At 35.3% G+C, this 24,247-nt stretch overlaps 1 protein-coding gene across 1 annotated transcript in view; it reads right to left on the reverse strand.

Annotated features, from left to right (window-relative positions):
* Positions 1–867: 867 nt before the first annotated feature.
* HOOK1 (hook microtubule tethering protein 1) overlaps positions 868–24,247 on the reverse strand; it is a 65,805-nt gene continuing 42,425 nt past the window's right edge. Inside the window, exons 13-22 of the mRNA XM_040232729.1 lie at positions 18,837–18,924; positions 18,693–18,753; positions 16,951–17,091; positions 14,612–14,705; positions 12,771–12,805; positions 12,022–12,104; positions 11,308–11,408; positions 8,497–8,598; positions 6,557–6,625; positions 868–4,438 (exon numbers count right to left, since the gene is read on the reverse strand). Of these exons, the coding sequence (XP_040088663.1) occupies positions 4,268–4,438; positions 6,557–6,625; positions 8,497–8,598; positions 11,308–11,408; positions 12,022–12,104; positions 12,771–12,805; positions 14,612–14,705; positions 16,951–17,091; positions 18,693–18,753; positions 18,837–18,924 (945 nt within the window). The 3' untranslated portion in view covers positions 868–4,267. The remainder of the gene's footprint in view (positions 4,439–6,556; positions 6,626–8,496; positions 8,599–11,307; positions 11,409–12,021; positions 12,105–12,770; positions 12,806–14,611; positions 14,706–16,950; positions 17,092–18,692; positions 18,754–18,836; positions 18,925–24,247) is intronic.

Here is a 24,247-nt window from a genome sequence, read left to right on the forward strand (position 1 = left end):
ACCCTGTGGACTGTAGCCTACCAGGCTCCTCCATCCATGGGATTCTCCAGGCAAGAATACTGGAGTGGGTTGTCATTTCCTTCTCCAGAGGATCTTCCCATCCCAGGGATCGAACCCTGGTCTCCCGCACTGCAGGCAGACGCTTTAACCTCTGAGCCACCAGGAAAGCCAGAGATATCTAGAGTAGAGCTGTCCAATAGGATTTTCTTTGATAACAGAAATGTTCTTAATCTGCACCGTCCCTCAGGCACATGGCATTCTAGATAAGGAATGGAGGGGGGAGAACTAGGGAAAGCTTGCCCTTTCTTTTACTAGGCACCCATCACTATTATTCACATCTCTTTGGCCAGAATGTAGTTAAATGGCCCACCCAGTTTTACAAAGCAATCTGCTGTGCTGTGCTGAGTCACATCTGACTCTTTGTGACCTCACAGACTGCAGCCCTCCACAGGCTCCTCTGTCCATACAATTTCCCAGGCAAGAAGACTGGAGTGGGTTGCCATTTCCTTCTCCAGAAGATCTTCCCGATCCAGGATCGAACCTGAACTCCTGCATTAGCAGGCAGATTCTTTACCCCTGCCCCACCTGGAAAGCCCCACAAAGGAATTTGGCAAGTAGTTAATCCATACTTCCTTCCCATGCATCCCCTATGGTAAATGTAACAAGCTAAAGTATGGGGTTCTGTGACTAAAGAAAGAAGAGAAGAATGAATATTAAAGGACAGTATCAGATTTTGCAAAAAAAAAAATTCTAGAGTCCATGATATGCAAACTGGGGACATAAATGATACATCAAAAATCACTTTTACACATCTTCTCATTCACCAAAAAAATTCAAATGAAAAACAAAATTAGAATAATGCAATTATTTTTTCTTTACCAGTCTAAATATTTAAGTTTTTATTTAGCAGCAAATAAATGTGCACTTGTACCCACTAAAAATACATATCAGACACAGAATCAGAAAGTTTATTTACTTAAAACATCTGACAACCATCATATTGGACAATCATTTATTTAAAATAATATCCTAAATACTTACAAAAATAAATCCAGTATCACTTCTATTTTTTAAGTGTCAAAGTCTTTGCCATAGAAAATAGAAAGAACTTTTATAAACTAAAAATTACATTTAAGATACATCAAGTTGAATAACTGCACACTATTTTCTTTTATGGTTGTGCTTTACAAATTTACTTCTTTGCAATGTACAGATTCACAATATGAATGTATGCATAAAACCACATACATACATTTTTACATAGGAATGTTATTCATTAAATACACATACAGAGAACCTAACACAGAAAATATTGTGGCCTAAAAGCCATTCCATAGGGCCAGAGGTGTAGAAACAGGTATAGAAGTAGAAGTATTTGACATTCAACTTAGCAGTCCAGTTATCAAAGATGATGACCTCTTAGCAAGGGATTCTCAGTTTAATGTTTCTAGACAAGACATTAATTCTAAATATATCTTAAATCATTAGTTCAACAGTCTTCTTCACTGAAAAAATACAATGAACTTGAAATATTTTGCATTACATTAAGTTAAGCAGAGGATAAACATCATTGTCATATGTATACACACTTTTATTTTAAAAAGATAAAGGAATTATTAATCTTAGAGAAAATGCTGAAAATTAAAGATCATTCCCAAAGTGGTTTTACTTTATAGTCACTGGGACATTCAGTTGCTTATCAAATAGATAAATGCTGAATTTCTCTTCCCTGGTAATATGCACTCAAGCCTCACAACACAAACATGTATAAATCATGGTTCAAGATGAATATTTATAATGCTTTACCACCCACAGGGTGTCAATCTCACTATATTAACCAGATGTGGAAAAGACTCTCACTTCTGATCAGTTCCTGAATTTCCATATGATAATCATAATACAGAACTTTAAATTCTGTTAGTAATTTATTAGTATAAATACATATTGAGCATGTTAAATTCTATCAACTAGAAAAGTGATAAATCACAAAATTTGCTTTCTCTCTATTTAGGAAAAAGAATCTAGCCTCACATCCTTATTTAGAAACTGCATGAATTATTTAGAAACTTCAAATATAATAACTGGAAAATTATAAGCAATTGGACTGTGAAAATTCTAATTTATTGAAATTGATGTTTTACAACTGATTTCGTTAAAAGGGAGCTTGAAGAGCTTCTGAAATTTCAATTACAGCAAGTAGTAAACACTAAAGGAGATGTCTTACACTGACCAAAATGTACAAAATGCTATAATACTTGGAAAATTTTAATTAGCATGCTAAAATAGTTTCATTTCACTAAAATTCACAGGCAAGCAGAGACTATAAAAACATAGGAAAATGCAACCCAAGAACATAATTGCACCAGTAAAGAACACCAAAATCTAAGAGGTAGTCAAAAGAAGTAACCCTGATAAAACAAAATATCCTGGCAGATGCTCCCTAATCTCAGAGACCCAAATAGAGTATTAAATTCTTACATTTTCAGTGATTAGAAACATTTACTGGCATAGAATCTAAAAACCAAGTATCTGAATAATACTGTAAATGGAACAATACTCGTATTTAAAAAAAAAAAAAAACGCTAAGAGGCTAAGAATAAAATCTTTAACAGAGGTCTATAAGCCTACTAAGTCTGGCCTACTGCTGGTTTCTGCAAAGTTTTACTGAAATACAACCACACCTATTTTATTTACATATTGTGTATGGTGGCTGCTTTTATACTTTCAGCTGAGATAAGTATTTGCAATAGATCATATGGCCCACAAAGTCGAAAACATTTACTGAAATATCGACCATCTGTCCCTTTATGGAAAGTTTGCTGACCCCTGGTCTAGACATGTGCTGATCGGTACTGTAACTGTTGAACAGCTCTGGAAAAATTAACTGTGAATGTCACAACACAAGGTATTCAACTGAAAGGAATGTAAGATGCTGGTTACATCACAATTCAATTCCTTTTCATATCTGATATTGTCCTAACATTTTTCTTTCTTTTTTTTTTTTCATTTTTGTATTCTAACATCGAGTATTTCCAGGTTTTTATAAAAAGATTAAGTATTCTACTGTCCAATGGAGGTTTCTGCATTTTATATCTGCACTGTCCAATACTGTAGCCACTAGCCACATGTGGCTGTTGAGCACTTGAAATGCAGCTAGTGCAACCAAGGACCTGAATTTTTAATTGTAATCAATTTGCCATATCGTGGCTTTTTGGTTACATTATTGGACAGCACAGATTTTACTCAAATTAAAATTCCAAAGTGTGACTCTTAAAAATGACTAAAAATAATGGAGTAACACCTTTGAGAAAAAGAGCTTTGGGCAGAAATGAACTGAATACCATAAACTCAGCCCAAGACAGGTTTCTTAATTAGTAAACAAGGTAAAACTTATTCCAAATTTACCCTTCACTGTACACTCTCTTTTCAGTGAAGAGGTAAACTACTAACTCATCTTTTTTTTTTTTTTTTAGTAGAAGCCCTCTTAATTTTTTGCTTAAAAACAAAAATAATTTTATGCTAAAAAGCAATAATTGTAATCTTCATTAATTATATTAAAAATAGTGTGGGCATTTCACACCAAGTATACTTTTCAGCTTGCTTCCCGTCAGAAAGCCATCTCTTAAGTCAAAAGTCCATACCCTTAACATTTCAACCATGTTATATAGAAGCCTTTGTTTATTATAGTAGGTACATATGAGAACTATGACCTTGTCTAAATCTGCAACATTTCCAAATAGTCACTTCTACTATGGAGAAGTCATTTCAATATAGTCAAATCTTCCAAATGTTATTTTCCATTACATGATAAAATATACCCATTCAATGACAGAATGAGAGGTCAGAGGTAATATCTGTGTATTTTTAGTCAAAAAATATAACTCTTGTATAGTTCTCCATGTGCCTACCTGTTCACTATTTTTACATGGACCAGAACAGTAGTTTTAAATTGCCTATAACTGATTACACATTGCAAATTAATTACTGCTATAACTGAGAACTTTAAAATATACAAAGTCAATTTGAAATAATAATTTCCAAAGACAAATGTTTGAAATTTTACCTTATTATATCTTCCAATTACTCACACGTGCTCCCCCAGATAGCTACTTCCAAATTCTGTTTCCATATTAATCTGGCAAAATTGCATACCTTTTGATTTTAAAAAAGCTGCTATCCAGAAACATACACTTCTTTTCAACTTTGCAGTTAGTTGAAAGATGCAAAACATTTTAAGGACACTTCTGTTTATGTGTTCTTATGCAGTTTAATCAGTTGTCGCTGCAGGAACTTTAACAGAGAGACTTCTTCTGGTGCTGGTGATGTGCCGCTGCTGTGCTAGGAAAGACCGGGCAGGAGCGCAGGCCCCCGTGTCTTTGCAAGCACCACTGCTGCTCACAAGTCTAGATTCCATCCCCAGTTTCTGGAATGCTAGACTCTGAACAAAAATAATCAAATAACATGACTATTAGAGTCTGCAAAGTGCTTTCCACCTATACAAAGTCATTTAATCCTCAAAACAATCCTCTAAAGCTGATGTTCTCCTCACTTCTTATAGAGAAAAAGAAGAGTTCAGAAGCTAATCTAATACCCATTAAGATAGGAGAAAACCAGGGCATAAAACCCAGTTTCTCTATTTTAATCCATTACATTTGAAATCTTTAAAAACAATAGCTTAAAATAATGTTCTAGAATTAAGCTTAATTATAACAACAACAAAAAAAGTTCCAAGGCAAACATTCGTGTCAGGCCAATATTCCAGCCACTATGAGCAGACACAGCACAAGAGAACAGCTCAGATCAATGGTTCTTGAAGTGTGGCCTGTGGATTAACACCTGCACTACTGGGAATTTAAAAGTGCAAATTATACTTATGGATTCTACCCAGACTCACTGACTAAGAACCTCTGCAGGCAAGTCCAATAATGTATTTTCACAAGTCTTCTGATGCATGCTGAAATTTGAGAACCACAGAATGCTTCAAATTTACTATGGTCTAGCTATAAATCTGTACATAACAAATTACTGTAGTTGTGGGCTATTTCGTTCCTTACTAAGGAAAGTCATTACTCCTCTCTCACTAGACCACATTCCACAGTTACAGCTTCACCAGTAACTAGTACATAGTGTTAGTGTAAGTGTTAGTCACTCAGTTGTGCCCAACTCTCTGCGACTCCATGGACTGCAGCCCACCAGGCTTCTCTGTCCATGAGATTTTCCAGGCAAGGATACTGGAGTGGGTTGCCACTTAAATGCTCAAAAAACACAGGCTGAGAAACGACTAAATAAAGCATTATTTGGCTCTAGTATCTTTGCTAATTTATGTGTCAAGAGGCCACAGACCAACAAGGAAAAGAATAAATCGTCTTTGATCTTAACTAGGATGGATAACCCATGAGGGAAAGTGCTGGGAACATTTCACACAATTTCCTTCAAGGTCTTGCTAAATTAAGGCAGACTTTATCAAACAGAGGAGGGAGGGAAAGAATACAGACAAAAAGTACGATGGCATGAAAGAAGAAGGCACGTTTGAGGAAGGAGAGCCAGCTCCATGTGATTGAAGTACAGGGTTCACAGGTGGAGAGTCCGAAACTCTCTCTTACTATCAATAAATACACAGTAGCTAAGGTCGATAATAGCTGTGTTATTATCTATGCTGCTGCTGCTGCTGCTGCTAAGTCGCTTCAGTTGTGTCCAATTCTGTGCGACCCCATAGACGGCAGCCCACCAGGCTCCCTTGCCCCTGGGATTCTCCAGGCAAGAACACTGGAGTGGGTTGCCATTTCCTTCTCTAATGCATGAAAGTGAAAAGTGAAAGTGAAGTCACTCAGTCGTGCCCGACTCTTCGCGATCCCATGGACGGCAGCCTACCAGGCTCCTCCGTCCATGGAGAATACCCAAAAGAACCATATACATCAAGAAATGCTACTCTTGAAAACATCCTACTAAGGATAATAAAATAAAATGCGTTTCAAATTATTTTATACTATTTTCTTTGTTAGGACAGACAGACAATTCTTGAAGAGCAGTGTCTGGACTAAAACAAATAAATACAATAAAGGACATACTGAGATCAGCTTTACGGATATTAAATGCTGAGCACTAGTAACACTTAATTTTGCATTATACAGATATTTGTATTTCCACAGAAACCCTTTATGAACAACATATTAACTGCTTTAGCTCAAATGAGGCAATTTTTAAAATGTTTATGAATTGCACGAATGCTTCATGTATATTAATTTAAAGGCTAGCGAGTAATGAAATCAATCTAGTGGTTTTGAAAAAGTCAGAATCAACTAAGGACGTGAAAATAAAATGTGAAGTAAATTTGGATTATGACCAGTTTTGGTTTTTTTTTAAATAAAAGAGCACATGACAAAATACCTGAGTGCAACCCACAGAGTCAGATCAACTTTGTCCAATTATGCATAGACATGAGCATGAACTAATTTGTACATGTTCTCATTTGTACTAATTCCTTCCATGGTTCATGATCAAGATGTTTGATAAGCACGGTTCAAGACATCTAATCACTGGCTAAATTTCAACTCACCTTATTATACCAGGCAGAAACAATGAGTTTTTCTTCATAATCACGGAATTTTGCTACTTTACATTCACTCTGGAAAAAGATATGAGGACTGTTTAAAATCCCAGAAATAAACCCTAACTGCTAAAAATGGATACTTTTTCATTATGCTCATGATCAAGAGAATGTGAAGAATGTGCTGGGAGGCACATACAGCAGACAAAATGTAAAGCGGAATCATGGGGAGTATATGCCCAACCCCTTTAGCAAAGAGTAAGACTGACTAATAAATCTAGGAACTTTACTGGGAGAACAGATACTGAATAATAACAGAAACTGAGCAATTCTTTCTAGAGAAAAAAGTAAGCACTGGCTTCAGTGACAAAACAGAGCTGCACCTGTGGAGGAGTCAAAACTAAGGAGAAAAGGGATGTGGGGAAAAATAACCTGAAAAGTCTTTTAAAATTTCCTGTAAAGCTTCAGCACCAATTGTTCTGTCTCAGTCCTTGCTGACTATACTAGGCTGGCTGTGGCCCTATCTGTTTGCCACCCTACAGACTGACATTCATTTCTTAATTATTCTAGTACGGCGGATTTTGTAATCTTGTTGAGCACCAGATATAGTTGACTCACATAAAATGTTATAATCTAAAACATCTGAATGTTCCTACAGATGCTCATGAAACAAAAAGCGTACAGGAAACAAAGGCGGCAAGATGCTCTTCTGGATCACATGTACTCCAGGAGGACTGCCCAAGGAGAATACAGATAGAATAACCTCTGCAATAAATACTAGCTTTCTCCTCTTTACTTCTGCAGTGTGTATACAGACATGCAGCCATAAATTAAAAGTCCATATGCAGGGTCTTAACTGAAGATTTCCTCAGAGCCCTGTATTAGAGGCATGGTTTTATCATCACAGCTGTTAGGGAGCTGCATGTCAAGCAACGACACTGGTGTACTCGGCTCATGGGCTTTCTCTGGGAAGTGAATAATCAGAGCAACTTAAGAGTTCAGCAATCATTCAATTCAAGTCCATTATTTTACAGATGAACAGACTGACGATTAGAGAGGAAGGTGATAACTTTAACATACATTAACACTGAAGCTGTAACCTTGGCCTCGGATTGATGTGATACTGAATGCCGCGGTTACAGAGATATAAGATACATCCCCTGTCCTCAAGACACTCTAACACATGTCACAAAGAAAAATGCTACTATGGAATGAATTCATGAGTTCAAAGTACATGGAGTCACTAAGGAGAGATCCCTAACTGTGCCTAAGATATATATGGAAAGCTTTATAAAAGAGGAGATATTGAAACTGGATCCTAAAGAATGAATAGTATTTCTCCCAAGAGATGCCTCTATCCAGTGCTTTTTACAATGCCTGACATGGCCTGGACAAGCATTTATAGCAACTGCCACCATAACACTGGTATACATGCTAGATACTAAAGTCTTCAAGACTTTAAATATTTTTACCACACTCTATCTAATGGCTCAGAAATAATATGAAGAAAATGATAAATGAATACACTTCCCTAAAACATAACCTTCCTAGTTGACTTACAGGGAGAAGAAAAGGGAAGAAGAATCTGGTTAACTGAGTACAGTACCTTTTAAAAAAGATGAGCTTTGTTTCTTTTTTTTTTAAAAATGAACTCTCATCCATGCTTTGATTTTAAAAGGAGCACGACAGCAGAACTCTACTAGAAAGAAGGACTAGCTATATGACTGGCTGTTACAGACAGAGAGACATACAATGCAGCGGGGCACAAGAGCTTGGAAAGGCCCATCTTGTGGGCTAGTGAGACGCTCTGTAATAACCATACTGAGTGCTAAAATGTGCTACTCTTCTAAGTCCTTGTGAAACTTGATCATTAATGGAAAATGCTGACAGCAGTTAATTATCAGGATTATACAGAATTAAGAGGGGATGCATGCATATGGAAATTTTACCTCCAGAATCTCAATTCTTCTCTCTTTCTCTGCCAACTGCTTTCTAAGTAGCATTATTTCAGCTGATGCTGGATTTAATTTGGGATCTAAAGTTTTTATTACCTGTTTAAAGGAAAACAAAACAAATCTTTTATGTTTACTTTGTCAAATACTGAAATATGAACAGAGTCTATAAAATCAGTGTAAATAAAGTGGAACATTATCCAGAAAGTGATCCAAGAGTTAACTGTAGAATAATAAAAATAACATTATAAAGAAATTCAATATTAAAAATGTGAAGATACACATCCCCAAATCAAATTTCCTTTCTCCAAGACACAGTACTCAGAAATAGTTACTTAGCTTTATAAAGCTTTAGCACTGAAGCCTTGAAATAACCCTTTTAAACATTTATCTGACATATCAGATAAATTAAAACTTTTTAAGTTTAATTAAAATGAATTCAATAATTATACAATCTGCTGAATATACACAGTTAAGAGTAATAGAAATTTCTTAGTTTACTGGGTGTTTTCCTACTGTGGTGGAAAGCCAACTCAGAAATATCAGGTGCAAATTACAAGCAAAAACAAGTTTCCAACAATAAGGTCATTTGTTTGATCTAATTACAAAACTATTTTAAAGGATTTAAAATTTACTGAAACTCCAATACTTTGGCCACCTGATGCGAAAAACTGACTCACTGGAAAACACCCTGACGCTGGGAAAGACTGAAGGCAGGAGAAGGGGACAACAGAGGATGAGATGGTTGGATGGCATCACTGACTTGATGGACATGAGTTTGAGCAAGCTCCAGGAGTTGGTGATAGACAGTGAAGCCTGGTGTGCTGCAGTCCACGGGGTTGCAAAGAATTGGACACAACTAAGCGACTGAACTGAAAATTTAATGAATTCAGAAAATTTCATCTATGTTTACAGAAGTTAAGGAAAAAAAGACTAGAAGGTAATCATCCCTAAAAATGACTGTGGTTCATTCAAAACAATTTACTGAGCACTAAATGCGGCAGGCACTACGGCAGATGGGACTACAACAGTTCACCAGAGTCAGGGGACACTCCCATAGAAGTTCACGTTATAAAAGCAGACATATTAGTGTTTAAATCACAATTTAATTACAAAGAACACATAATAGTTTGTTGCCTCTAAGTGCTAAAAGTATGGTTGTGACTTTTTTATATTTTCTGAGTTTTCTATTATATACACATGGTACTACTTTAATCTCTGCCCTGAAGTAGCATAAGGGTAAAAAACAAAATCATATTTACCAAAAAAGCAGCTGTTTTTTAAATGACAATATTTGATGATGGCAAGAACAAGGGATTCATTGTCACTGCTTCGTCTAAGTAGTTATAATAGTTTTGGAGTATCATTTCAAGCATCTTAACAATGTTCTTATACTTTGACCTAATAATTTTATTTGATAGAAAAACCTATGAATGAGATTAAGACAATAAACCAAAATAAGGGGGAAAACTTTCTATATAAATATGCTGCCTGTAGCCTTATTATTAGGAGCAAAAAAAAAAAAAAAAAGACATGGAAACAAAATTTTTCCAACTACAGGACGTCGACCAGGTAAACTATGATATATCCACTCAACTGAAAGAATACTACCCAGCGAGTCTTTATTTTGTAGTCTGCTTCATATACAAAGTGTCTTCTTTGCTGCTGCATTCCCAGTACTTAGTATAACATTAAATATTAAATTATATCTATATAACATGAGAACATTTAGTTTAAAAATACAAATCATATGATCATAAATCATATGTGATATGATCATACAAACTAAGTGTGTGTTCATATTATGGTAAACAATTACAGAGATAATAGGCATTGAAAAAAATGCACTGTTAAGAAAATATACCAAAAGGTTATGAGCAGTTGTCTCTGGGAACCTCACAATACATTTTCACTGAAAGCATTTATACTTTTCTAACAGAGACAGTGACCTGTGGCAGTCTGCCTGGCTGTTTCCCAAGCCTGCCTCCCTAGAAGTTGGGAGCAGCCACGTGCCTGAGCTCTGCCCAGTGAAATGAGAGGGAAGTGGTTTACACCTGCTCCACTGAGTATCTCCCATGCAATCTTGGCTGTCTTCCCCAATCCACAGTGGGACAATGTCAAGTGAATCTGAGAACTCCAGAGTGAAGAAGGCTGAACCTCTGTCAGCTTGGGACTCTGCATGATGGTGCGGAGTAGAGCCCCTCCCACACTGGTCAAGAAGTAAACTCCTACCTTGTTAAGCCTTGAGGTCATGGGGTTTACCTGTTGCTGCAGGTACAATAACATTCTTTGAAAATACTTACAGTTAATGAAGAAAATATATTCAAGGAAGTAAAAGATTTTATGAAAATAGTACTTACAAATATTTAAGAAAAAGTATGAAATAAGGGAAAGAATAGTCTGGTGGACAGTAGACTACTCTTTAGTTGTCTACTACAGACAATGCTAAAACAGGTTAAACATATTTTCAAAGCTCAATTTTCATAAAGGCAAATGTTAATTGTAAGAGCTAAAGATTACGTTACTTACAGTAGTCATTTTCTCCAGTGAGGTTACTACAACATTTAAACTGTCCCTATGAAGTCATGTGCAGTTATTGCACCTGTTTCTATTTACTGAATAAAAGAACAGAATTTTTTGCAGAGCCTTAAAATACTGCTAATATGTCTGCCTTGCAAATAGTGACCTGACTGGCCAGGCAGGATGGTAAGGAGCAAAGCAATGTGACAAAGATCCATGAAGGGGGGGTATGGACCCCATTAGAACCCGAGTCACAGAGACTAAAATACTGGAAGACAAGCCACTCACATTTCTTGCTTTCTCTAAGTACATTTTGTATCTTTCCTCCATTGCTTTCATATCTTCATCTTTCTTCTGAAGAGCAGCTTCAAGCTCATTGATCTTTTGTACTATTGTTGAAAAAAAGAGAGACATGACCAATTTGAAATACTCCCTCCTCACATAAAAAGAGTACATGTATTTTCTAAAGACTGATAAAGAAAACTTAAAAGAGAAACCTTTTATTCCTTCTTTATAGTGAATTCTCTAAAACTTCTGAACTATACCTAAGACATCCCTGTTCATTTTGTATTATTTTTTCTTAAAAATATCAATAATCTGCATTACCAAACTATTTTTCTCCTTTCTAGCAAGTATTTCAATGAGCAAATACAGCTTATAATTTAAGCACAACCATCACAAAATAAAATGTTCTTTCTACATATGTGAAGTTCATTTTAATCTGATTACAAATTTTATTTACACTTCCATATTACTAATTCTATTATATTTTACAATGTTTGATACTCCTATATATCATTCAGTTCATTTACGGATTTACTTTTTGCTTTAAGATATAATCATTTATTAATTACTTAAATCACTGAAAATTATCAATGATTTTTACTTGCAACGTATTTACCTTTGCATTGCCCAAAGACTTAAATACACAATTCTAGCATTCTTCAACTAAAAAGGCAAGTCTTTAGATAAAGTCTGATTCAGGTTTTTACAAATACCCACCATTCTGGTTTACATCTGGCTGGAGGTCTTCAATGAGCTCTTGTTTCTTCTGTAGTTCTTCATGGACCTCTGTTAGTTTTTCCCTAAGTAATGCAAAGAGCATGGAGGTTTGGAGCCAGAGAGACCTAAGAATGAAAACTGCTTTCTGCCATATAACATTTGTGGACTGTGGACAAGTCACTATCTGATTCATAATTTCCTTATCTGTGAAATGGTAATAATACCTGGCAAGTATTCTAAGGGTTGGTTGTGAGGATGTAAACTGCCTGACACATGGTGAATGGCAAATATTTTAGTTTTTTCCCCCCAGCCACCCTAACTTTCCTAAGAAACTTAAATATTTTACAGGTTAAACACCCCACACTGCCTGGCAGGCTATAATGGGGTCGCAAAGAGTTGGACATGACTGAGAGACTCCTTCACTTTTCCTTTCCACATAATCTAGTTATGACAGTTGTCTATTTTGTAAATTCTCAAATGACAATTGAGAATTTGAAAAATATAGCAGTTTGGGATCATGAGCAGGCAGGCTGAATCTTTTACCATGTGTTTCTTTTCACATTTTGGTGACAGTGCTGAACATTCGATTTTACCATGTGTTTCTTCTCACATTTTGGTGACAGTGCTGAACATTCGATTGCATCAGGGTTTTTACTTTTTATAAACAAAATCAGAAAAGGGTATTAATAACCTTTTAAAATAAAATCCTTCTCCTCTCACATTTGAAATGAAGTATCAGTTTTACTTACATATGAGCTTCCAACTTCTGCTTTAGTTTGCTGGACTATAAAAATTAGAAAAAGTTGCTGTAAGATAACTATTGTGACAAAGGTAAGTTTTCCAGACATTAGAATCTCTTTACCTCCTTTTGAAGATGGATTATATAAAATAATAAATGTTTTTAAAACTTTTATTTCTAATAACATACTTTCAAAACATAAAATTTTAGGTATATTTTTACTTCAAAGAAGACAGGAAAGAGAACAGAAAATTAAATTAGGAATAGTGCAAGAGTAGAAAGAAAACTGCTTCATATTTCTAAATACAATGAAAGTAAAATTTGAACTTGAAGAAAAATAGCAAATGCAAGCTGAATGTGATATACTGAGGAGTATCAAACATTTAAACATCTAAAGAATTATCCATCTAAACTATAAAATTTAAGATTTTAGACCTTCACTGAAGAACAGACTTAAAAAACTATATCATCTCTATAATAAAACCTTACCATTAAATGCAAGCACTTCTAATAATAACATCAAAATGAAGCAACTGGATTTTGTTAAAAAAAATTTTTTTAAACACAAAATTTCCTGTTTAAAAGAACAGGAATTTAAGTGGCAATAGTAGTTCTGTATCATGTACCAAATAGATTGAAAAGTTTAAAATATATAACTGAAATGTATTTTTGATACCAATAATTTTTGTTTGTTTTTGGCTGAACCACACAGCATGCAGGGTCTTAATTTCCTCACCAGGAACTGAACCTATGCTCTTTGCAGTGGAAACATGGAGTCTTAACCACTGGACCACCAGGAAAGCTCTCCAATAAATTTTTTATAGTGATAAATTTAAAATCTTTAAAACACTGTGATCCAAAATGTACTACCCCCAAATGATCCTATTTTAAAAATATTCTCTACTGTGGTTTAACAAAATTTGTATTAGAGAGGTACAATACCGTATATATGCACATATGAGATGCCGCCATGCATGAGATGATTTCTATTTTCCAAGCTCCCAGGGAAGAAAGACAAAATCATATAAAGCATATAAAAGACAGAAAGGAAACTCAACCCTTTCAATCTTCCTTTTCATCTTATTTACTCTCACTCCATAGTTTTCTCTCCCATCAATACAGGTATGTCACCTAACAGTCTATCCAATCAAAATCTCACACACCCTTCCTTTTTGTTGTTGTTTTAGTTAAATACATTCTCCCTCAATTATTACTTCTTTTTCTCTCCACTCAGAAATCAAACTAGGGAAACACTGCTATGTCTACTCAGTTACACTGTTTGATCTCTTTTAGGTTCTCTTATCTCTATACCCTCACAATTACTGACCATAAAAACCATTAGAAATGGCAAGGCCATGAGTCTGTATGAAAGGAGGGAAGAATTAAGGGGCAATGTACTTCAAGACTGCTTTAAGATTTCTGTCCTTTGGAGGCTGGTGTGATCGACTATTTCCTGAGTGCTCTTTTGGCAGAAATACTTTCTCACTCTCTCTTTTCCTCAATTTTGACTGCTAATTACTCTTATTAGGGTTTTTCTCAGGCCAGTCCTGTTGGGATCCCAGCACTACTGTGAAGGTTCAATTGTAGCATGCTATCTATCAGGAATTACATGAATCTAAGGGGTAGCTGTTGAAGAACAGCAGATGCAAATCACTTTCCAAACCCATATTACTGATTTATAGGCTCCAAATTGGCAAAGTTACTGCATCTGTTATGCAGATATATACGGTATTTAAGGGCACCCCCCAGTGATAAGGGCAGCACTTTCAAATATAAGATTAATTTGGGCATCAGGACCAATTACAGAGAGTCCATCCACAACAGAAGTATCATAATTTTTAAGTTACTTACACTTTCACCTTCAGACTTGGAGCCTTGTTCTTGTAAAGACTTCTGGAGGTCCTCAATCTGCTGCTGCAACTCTCGGATTCGCTCTTTGCTCAGCCTATTATAAGATGGGTTACATGTGTTTATTTGTACTGAAAGTCAAAGTAGTTAAGGATTCGTAAATGTGTGCTAAATTGCTTCAATCGTGTCCAACTCTTTGGACCCTGTGGACTACAGTCTGCCAGGCTCCTCTGTCCATTGGGATCCTCCAGGCAAAAGAACTGGAGAGGGCTGCCATGCTCCCCGCCAGGTGATCTTCCCTACCCAGGGGTCAATCCCACTTCTCCTGCATTGCAGGCGGATTCTTCATATGCTGAGGCTCCAGGGAAGCCAGGGGCATTTATGCAATTTAACTCAGAGAGTATGCATTTAATAGCAACAACCAAAGCTGAACAACTACCTGTGGCTAGGTATAATATATGCTACAGTAAACTACTTTCAAGGAAATATTCTTTTAAAAGATATTTTTATCCTAAAAGCATATATGCCCACATTTAAAAGTTTAAGGTATCTTAATGAGTCAGTGGAAAAAGCATAACATTTCTGCAGTGAACTCACTGGAATAAAAATTAGAAAACTAGCTCAGTTTTCCTTCAGTTGTATTTTTAATGAATGGAAACTAGGTTTCTGTTTGTTTCAGATTTCCTAGGGTATTGCAAGAAAAGGAAGACCACCATTTTCCAACCATTTCTTCATAACGTTAAAGAGACTGGCACTAGCAATGAGTGTAGCTTTTTAGCTTGGCAAAATCGCATTCTTTATAACCCTGCTTAATCGTTACCTCTACTGAAGTTACCAGCAAGACAGTTAGTATCTGTCTTTCTCTTCATATATATGTATACGACAAAACATCCCCTGCTCACTATAATACTACATATTTCCATTGTTATATAATAATTACCTATTCACATGTCTACCTTCCTATATTAAAAGCTAAAACTTAGCATCTCCAGTGCTGATACTGAATTATATAAATTAGCAATATTTAATGGTCTCTTCGGGTTTCTCTTATGGCTCAGCTGGTAAAGAATCTGCCTGCAATGCAGGAGACCTGGGTTCGATCCCTGGGTTGGGAAGATCCCCTGGAGTAGGGAAAGGCTATCCATGCCAGTATTCTGGCCTGGAGAATTGCATGGACTGTATAGCACATGGGGTCACAAAGAGTTGGACAGGACTGAGCGAATTTCACTTTCAATAGTCTCTTCAAGAAGCTAAAATGCTATTTTTCTTTTAGCTACAATTGATATGTTGACAGACAAGGTTCAAGTCTCTAAAATTCCTAGTGATCTCGCAGATCCAATAAAGGTATGTCAAACAAGTCCAAATACTTTTATTGCCAGTATGCTATTTATAAGAGGCACAATAGCAATAGTGGTAACAGCACAGACTCTGATGTCTGATTGACAGAAGGTTCAAAGGCAGGATCCAGAACTCACTAGCTGTGTGATTTGGGCAAGTTTCTTAACGTCCTTGCACCCTCAGTTTCCTTGTTCATTAAGTGAGATTATCATAGTTACTACTTCATAAAGTTATTGTAAGAATTTCATGAGTTAATATCAAAAAGAGCTTAGAAGCTCACTAGTAAGCACCACATGTTGGTATAGTATAGTCACTATGTCGTGTCTGACTCTTCGTAACCCCATGAAATGTGGCCCTGCCAGGTTCCTCTGTTCATGAGATTTCCCAGTCAAGAATACTGGAGTGGGTAGCCATTCCTTCTCCAAGAGATCTTCCTGACCCAAGGTTCGAATTCACATCTCCCACACTGGCAGGTGGGTTCTTTACCAATGAGCCACCAGGAAAGCCCAAGCACCACCTAAACATAATTTTTAAAAAATATTTATAAAGTTTAAGCACCTCACTGGTATCAAATAAGTACACCATTTGTTTTAGACACATTACCTGTAATCTTCATTACAACCTGCAAATAGGTGCCATCTCCAATTTATATCTGGGATACTAAGTGTGAATTTAAGTAAACCCAGTTAAGTAAAGGTGGCATTCAAATTTGATTCCACAATCTATGTACCATCTGTGCACTGGACTCCAGTTGAAAACCAGATTGCACTTTTAAATTTTCTGTCATTTGTGAAGACAGATGAATGAAATTCAAGAACAAGCAAACTGCTTAACAAAGTCTGCTAAAAATAATGGGTAGCGAGAGATGAAAAAAACAAAACCCGAAACTTGCACAAATCCTAATTATCTGAACTACAATGACAGCTTCCGCCTTTGTGAGTCATGATTCTGTGGCTAGGTAATGAAATGGCTATGACTGTCGACCAGGAAGGAGCATCAGTCACCTCTGCTCGGTTTCCAGTTCATTCATCTTGCGGTGCTTCTGTTCCAGCTGCTCCTGAAGTTCCTCAATACGCTCATTCTCAGTACCTTCCTGCTGTAATCGAAGCATCTTATTTTCATGTTGCAGTCGAATGAACACCTCCCTGATGTTAAAAATCAAAATTTCTTTTTAAATTTTTTAAATATAAAAGTTTAAAAAATTCTTTAGCTTTTAAAAACGAAAATTTCTATCTACTCAACAGCTGTCATTTTGAAATGTTACTAAAGCTTCTAAAAGTTTTTCTTTAAAAAAAAAATGTACACTCTAACACTATGTCTCAAAAGACAAATAGTAAATTTTTAAAGGTACAAGATTATAAATCAATAAATGTTTATTATGCAACTCTCTAAGATATAATATTAATTATTTTTATTTGATAATTTAGAAACTATGCACATTAAAGTAATATACAGTACATCCTTAAAAAACATGAAGAAAAAGCAACAGATTTAAAAAATTACAGTCTGCCTATAATTTTTAAATATCCTTTTATGCTAATGACTGTCTTTAGAATTCTGTTTCTAGAAAACATTTAAGACATATATACATATTTTTTTAATGCAAATGATAGGAATGGTGTTAAATTAAAAATAATGCTCTACTACCTGCTGCCCTCCTAAATCCCATTACCCAAAAGCAACTAATTTCAATTAATCTCAATTTCTGTTCTGAATGCTAGCATGATAATTTTAAAAATATAGGCTCATAGGACTATTTTTAAATGATTAATATCACTGGATATTACTAACTAAAAAGTGCAAGTTAGTTTCCAGCCCAGCTTGTAAGGAACTCTATCTTAACAGCAAAAAACTGAACAAACTGAAAATCAACAACTTATAACAACTATGCAAAATGAAAGAATTCAACCACAAAAGGCCAAATATGGTATGATTCCACAAATATGAAATGTCTGTAATAAGCAAATCCACAGAGATAAAGAGTAGATTACTGGTTACCTGGAGCTGGCATTGGAGGGGAGGCAGGAATGGGTATCTTTTGGGGAGGATGAAAATGTTCTAGAATTAGATAGCAATGATGGTTGCACAACTTGTGACTATTAAAACGTACCAGACCGCATATCTGTAAATGCGTGAATTATATCTCAGTAATAAATAAAGAGGAGGATGTGAAGTAATTAGTAAGTAAAATTGTTGCCACAAAAAGGAAAAGAAGACCATAAAAATACCAGGTAAATCAAATACCTAGAAGTAAAGACAGCAATAAAATACCAAAATAAAAGTTGGGTCAAGAGGAACCTCTAAAATGTGTATTTTAACTCTGGCTTACTCGTCCTGCAATTGACAGGTCGTCTCCTACTTTGTTTCACTGCTGGGAATTTGAAAACTATGTATTTAAAAGGTTTTCAAGAGTTTAAGAAAGGAAATTCCTGTCCATTAAATAACTGTCATTTTACAGTGATATCAAAGAGTTTAAGGATAGGAAAATAAGTTCACCACATTAAAGGCCATATTACAAAAAACCAGAATATGTTATTCAGCTAGTAAGTGAAATTTTATTTCTGGTAAATTTTTAAAACGCTATAGTAGCAATAACAATATGATTTAGAAAGTATAAGCAGATGAGGCAAAGTATTTTCAAGCTCTATGACTCAGAAAGTGAAAAAATAAAGGCTTAGAAAATTATGAAAAGAATTCACATTTCTAATATTAAGTATGGGTTGTCAATTGATAAAAACGAATTTACCTATATTCCACTGGCATAATCTCAGCAGCAAGATTCTCATAACTTTTTGTAGCAGATGCATCTAAACAATATCAGCAACAAAACAATAGATTAGTGTCTCAGTATCCACCATTAAAAACCTTTTCTAAATGCAACAAAATCCACCTGCTTGGTTTAGGTGATCCTGTTGTACTTGTGAACATCGAAGCTCTTCATTTGTTTCTTTCAGAGTGTCACGCTGTTCTATTAGTCTCTAAAAAAGATTTATATAAGCAAAATATTTAATTTTACCCCAAAGCATTGTACTTTATACTTAAGATAATTTACCTTAATATGTTAATCTGATAATTGTTCCCTACTTAATTAAAAATAACATTTTAGTTTTAGTGCTAAGGGGTAATTTTCTCTTGCATAAATCACATAAATAACAAGACTTGATACAACACAAAGCTTGTGATTTTCCCACTAGATAGCTTATCTTTGAACCAAATGAATGTAATTATACAATAGAGTACAAAAATGTAACTGTAGAGTAATAAAAGCATATGGACTTTGGAGGCAAACAGAGTGTGGCTTGAATTCAGTTTTACAATATACTTCCAGTTGTATTATTTAAGGCAAGCTACGGACTCTTTGGCTTTAGATCTTTATCATCAAAATATAGATACTGATTCATAAGCCCCTAAAAGGTGTTCTGAGCAGTGAATGAGGAGAAGTTTGTCTAATATCTAGAATACAGTCTAGTGTGTAAGAGATGTGAGAGACTTGTTATTTCCTTCTATTACTATAAACAGCATATTGGAAGTATGAATCTGTGAAAAAACACTATCTCCAAGGGATAGTATGCTAGGACTTCATGTCATTACCTATTTTATTTTACTGGACTGGATGAAGCACAAGCTGGAATCAAGACTGCCGGGAGAAATATCAATAACCTCAGATATGCAGATGACACCACCCTTGTGGCAGAAAGCAAAGAGGAACTAAAGAGCCTCTTCGTGAAGGTGAAAGAGGAGAGTGAAAAAGCTGGCTTAAAACTCAACATTCAAAAAGAGAAGACTCTGGCATCCAGTCCCATCACTTCATGCAAATAGATGGGGAAACAGTGGAAACAGTGTCAGACTTTATATTTTGGGGCTCCAAAATCACTGCAGATGGTGACTGCAGCCACGAAAGTAAAAGACGCTTGCTCCTTGGAAGGAAAGCTATGACAAACCTAGACAGCATATTAAAGAACAGAGAAATTATTTTACTGACAAAGGTCCATAAGTCAAAGCTATGGTTTTTCCAGTAGTCATATATGGTTGTGAGAGTTGGACCATAAAGAAGGCTGAGCACTGAAGAATTGATGCTTTTGAACTGTAGTGTTGGAGAAAACGCTTGAGAGTCCCTTGGACTGGAAGGAGATCCAACCAGTGCATCCTAAAGGAAATCAGGCTGGAATATTCACTGGAAGGACTGATGCTGAAGCTGAAGCTCCAATACTATGGCCACCTGATGTGAAGAACTGACTCACTGGAAAAGACCCGTTCCTGAGAAATATTGAAGGCAGGAGGAGAAGGGGACAGCAGAGGATGAAATGGTTGGATGACATCACTGACTCAATGGACATAAGTTTGAGCAAGCTCCAGAAATGGGTGACAGACAGGGAAGCCTGGTGTGCTCCAGTGCATGGGGTTGCAAAAAGTTGTACACGACTGAGCCACTGAACTGAACTCGTTTTATTTTACAGCTGACAGTCAATGACAAATTTCTACACTCTGAAAAAAAGGCTCAGGTTTAAATGATTTTTCCAGAACCTGAAAAGTAACATAAAATTGTATTTTAAATGTTGCTATACCTCAAATCAATAAATAAAACCCTATAATGTCCATTATGTGGCTCAAATCAACTTAGCAGTAAATTGGTAACTGATTCCAAGGGTCCTTAGGCCAGTATGTACAGATGTTCTAAGGATCTCTGAACACTGTAAATTATAACTACAGTCAGGCATCAGGACCCCTATAAATCTGTTCCTTCATAAATGCAATGTGAACACTTGCAATCTGTCAAAATCAACTTTTCAAGAAGTCTGAAGATTAATCAAAGGTTTGCCATGATCTGAGGTGCACTTATTAAAGAAAATGTGCTAAACCTCAGAACAGTGAAATTTTTGTTCTTTTAACTATCCTGATTATTATCACCTTCTCCCCAACCATGGAGTAGCCTTGAGTAGCTTTGAAAAGCAGAGGTTACCACCACCTGGAGAGGCTGACTAGCTATGAAACTCTCCTTTAAAAGCTCCATGCTAGATATATTTAAAAAAAAAAAAAAAAAGAAAAGAAAAAGAAAACTATCACTATTTGGTCTGTCAAGCAGCACCTTGGAGAAGTCCCAATCATGCTTTTCATTATTTGAGCTAATTTGGTGCTTGCTGTGCCAGAAAATATTCCTTAGGCATCTGTGAAAAACAATCATCAGCAATTGCTTTCATTATAGCTGCTGAAGGCATGATGCCAGTTAAGGCAAACAAGACTCTTGCCAAAAATCTACAAGGAAGAGCTGAGAAACAAGACATCCATAGAGGATGTTAAAAAGTCCTAACATATTCCTGGAGATCTAGGTGGTCAGCTATGTACAGAGCTGTGTGCATGCCCAGAAATAACCTGAGAGGACCCCAATGTCTCAGCTCTGGATAAACTTGAAGCCCTGTGCAAACAGGAAATAAAGACAAAGGCAGTTTTTTAAACTTCCTAAGAACTGAAGATGTTTTCCAAACTAAATACACATTGAGTCCTTTGGCAGAGATTGGGAGATCTATGGAAATAGCTGACAAATCATTAACTGATCTCAATGGTTACTGAGCAGAGAATGCAGTGGATGCACACTACAAAGGAAAAAAAAAACTTCATAGAATTAGTCCAAAAGAGTCACTAAAAAACCACCAAAAACAAAAACCCTGAGGTTGGGGGGAAATGTGATTTCCAGAGTTGAAACACATTATTATTTTAAAGGTCATATTTTCAACACAACAACAAAATACATGCAAAGAAACAGAGACATTCCTACACAGGGCAAAAAAAAATGGAACAGTTAACAGAAAGAGTCAATGAGATGACACTAGTGAGTGGACATACTAGACAAAGACTTCAGGCGAGCTAAGACCAAAGAGGCAGGAACATTTTCTCAATGCATTTTATAGCATATCACCTTGACCCCAAAACCAGGCAATGACATCAAAAGAAAACTACCAACCAATATCTCTTATAATACAGACGGGAAAACATCAACAAAATACTAGCAAACTGGATCAAGCAACATACAAAAGTGATTATACCCTATGACTAAGTAGAATTTACCTTAAGAACACACACTGGTTTAAGATTTTAAAAAATCAATCCCTTTCAGGATAAAAACAAGGAACAAATTAGGAATTAAAACTTCTTTAACCTGACAGAAGGCATCTACAAATAAAATCCACAACGAATAAGACACATCATGGTGAAAGAATGAATGCTTTCTTCCTAATATTGGAAACAAGAGAAAGATACTCTCACCTTGCCATTTCTTTCAACAAAGTACTGAAGGTTCTAGACAGGACAATTTAACAAGAAATAAAAGACATTCAGAATGTAAAAAAATAAAACTATCTGTATTTACAGATGTCCTGATTTTGTATATAAAAATCCTAAAGAATTCACTAAAAACTATTAGAAATACTAAGGGAATCTAACAATGATGTAAATAAAAGATCAATGTGAAAAAATAAATTGTATTTCTATACGTTAGCACTGACGTTAGAAAGAATAAAACAATCACGAACAGTTTTAAAAGGTGCGAATCTTATAAAATGAAAACTACAAAACACTGTTGAAAGAAACTAAAGACCTAAATATATGGAATGTTATGACATATTAATGGATCAGAAAACTTAATGCTATTAAGGTGGCCAGGTTTTCAAACTGATCAACAGATTCAGGAAATTTCTATCAATATTTCAATCTGGCTATTTTGCAGGAACAATAATCTGGCCCTTAGATTTGTATGTAATGCTAGAGACCCAGAATAACTAAAATAATACCTTTCCAAAGAAAAAGTTGGAGAACTTATTTCAAACGAGTATACTTTCCAATTTCAACTTAGTACAAAGCTTCAGTAATCATGACAGTGTGGTATTACCATAAAATTAGACATATATATCAATGACAGTTAAAAATCTGGAAATAAACTCTAACATTTGTGGCCAAATGCTTTCTTTTTACTTTAAAAAAATTAATAGGGTTTTTTTTTTTATTAAAAAGAAACTGAACAGAAAGTACAAAGTTCCCATATATTCCGTCATCCCCCCACCAACTCCCCAGTTTCCCTTATTATTAACATCTTGCATTAGTATGGTTACTTCTAAGAACTGATAAGCCAAAAGTGATACACTATTATTAACTAAAGGACATAAGTCTACATTAGGGTACATGCTTTGTTTCATTTTTATGAGTTTTGATAAAGGTATAACATATCCATCATTACAGGACCATGTCAACCGATTTTTAACAAGAGTATCAAGAATATTCAGTGGGGGAAAGAACAGTCATGTCAACAAATGGTGCTGGGACAAATGAATATCAAAACACAGAGGAAGAAAGTTAGAAACCTATCTCACACCACATAAAAATTAATTCAATACTGATCACAGAGTCAATATAAGAGCTAAAAATATAAAAGAAAACAGGAATAAACCTTTATAACCTTAAGGTTACCCAATGGTGTCATAGAAACACCACCAAAAAAACACAAAAGAAAAAGTAGATAACTTTGTTTTCATCAAATAAAAAACCATTCTGCTGCAATATACACACAGACATAGACATACACACACACACACACCATTTAAAAAGTGCAAAGATGACTCACAGAATGGGAGAAAATATTTGCAAACCATGTACCTGACAAGAGATTTGTATCTAGAATATATAAAGAACTCTTAGAACTCAAAAATAAAAAAGCAAATAACAAATAAAATATGGTCTAAAGAATCTGAAGAGGTATTTCTCAAAGAAATAAAATCAGAAATGGTCAATAAGTTCATGAAAAGATGTTCAACATCATTTGTCATTAGGGAAATACAAATCAAAACCACAATGATATAATACTTCATACCTACTAGGATATATTTCATACCTACTAGGATAGCCAAAATTAAAATTCAATATGATTTGACAAGAGTTAGGAGAAATTGGAATCTTTTACAAACTGCTAGTGAGAATGAAAAATGGTTCATCCACTTTAGAAAAGTCTGGTAATTCTTAAAAATGTTAAACACCTACCATATGACCCAGCAATACCATTCCTCAACACCTATTCAAGAAATGAAGACGTGTCCACATAAAAACTTGTACATAAATGTTGATAGCCACATTATTCATTTAACAGACAAAATGTGGAAAAAACCCAATTGGACTTTGTTTCCAGTGATGAACAAATAAATAAAATGTGGTATATCCATATAACAGATTACTCAATTCAGTTCAGTTCAGTCGCTCAGTCGTGTCTAACTCTTTGCGACCCCATGAATTGCAGCACATCAGGTCTCCCTGTCCATC

The sequence above is a fragment of the Oryx dammah genome, unplaced genomic scaffold (genome assembly GCF_014754425.2).
Source record: "Oryx dammah isolate SB20612 unplaced genomic scaffold, SCBI_Odam_1.1 HiC_scaffold_28, whole genome shotgun sequence".
In the NCBI taxonomy this organism is placed as follows: Eukaryota; Metazoa; Chordata; class Mammalia; order Artiodactyla; family Bovidae; genus Oryx; species Oryx dammah.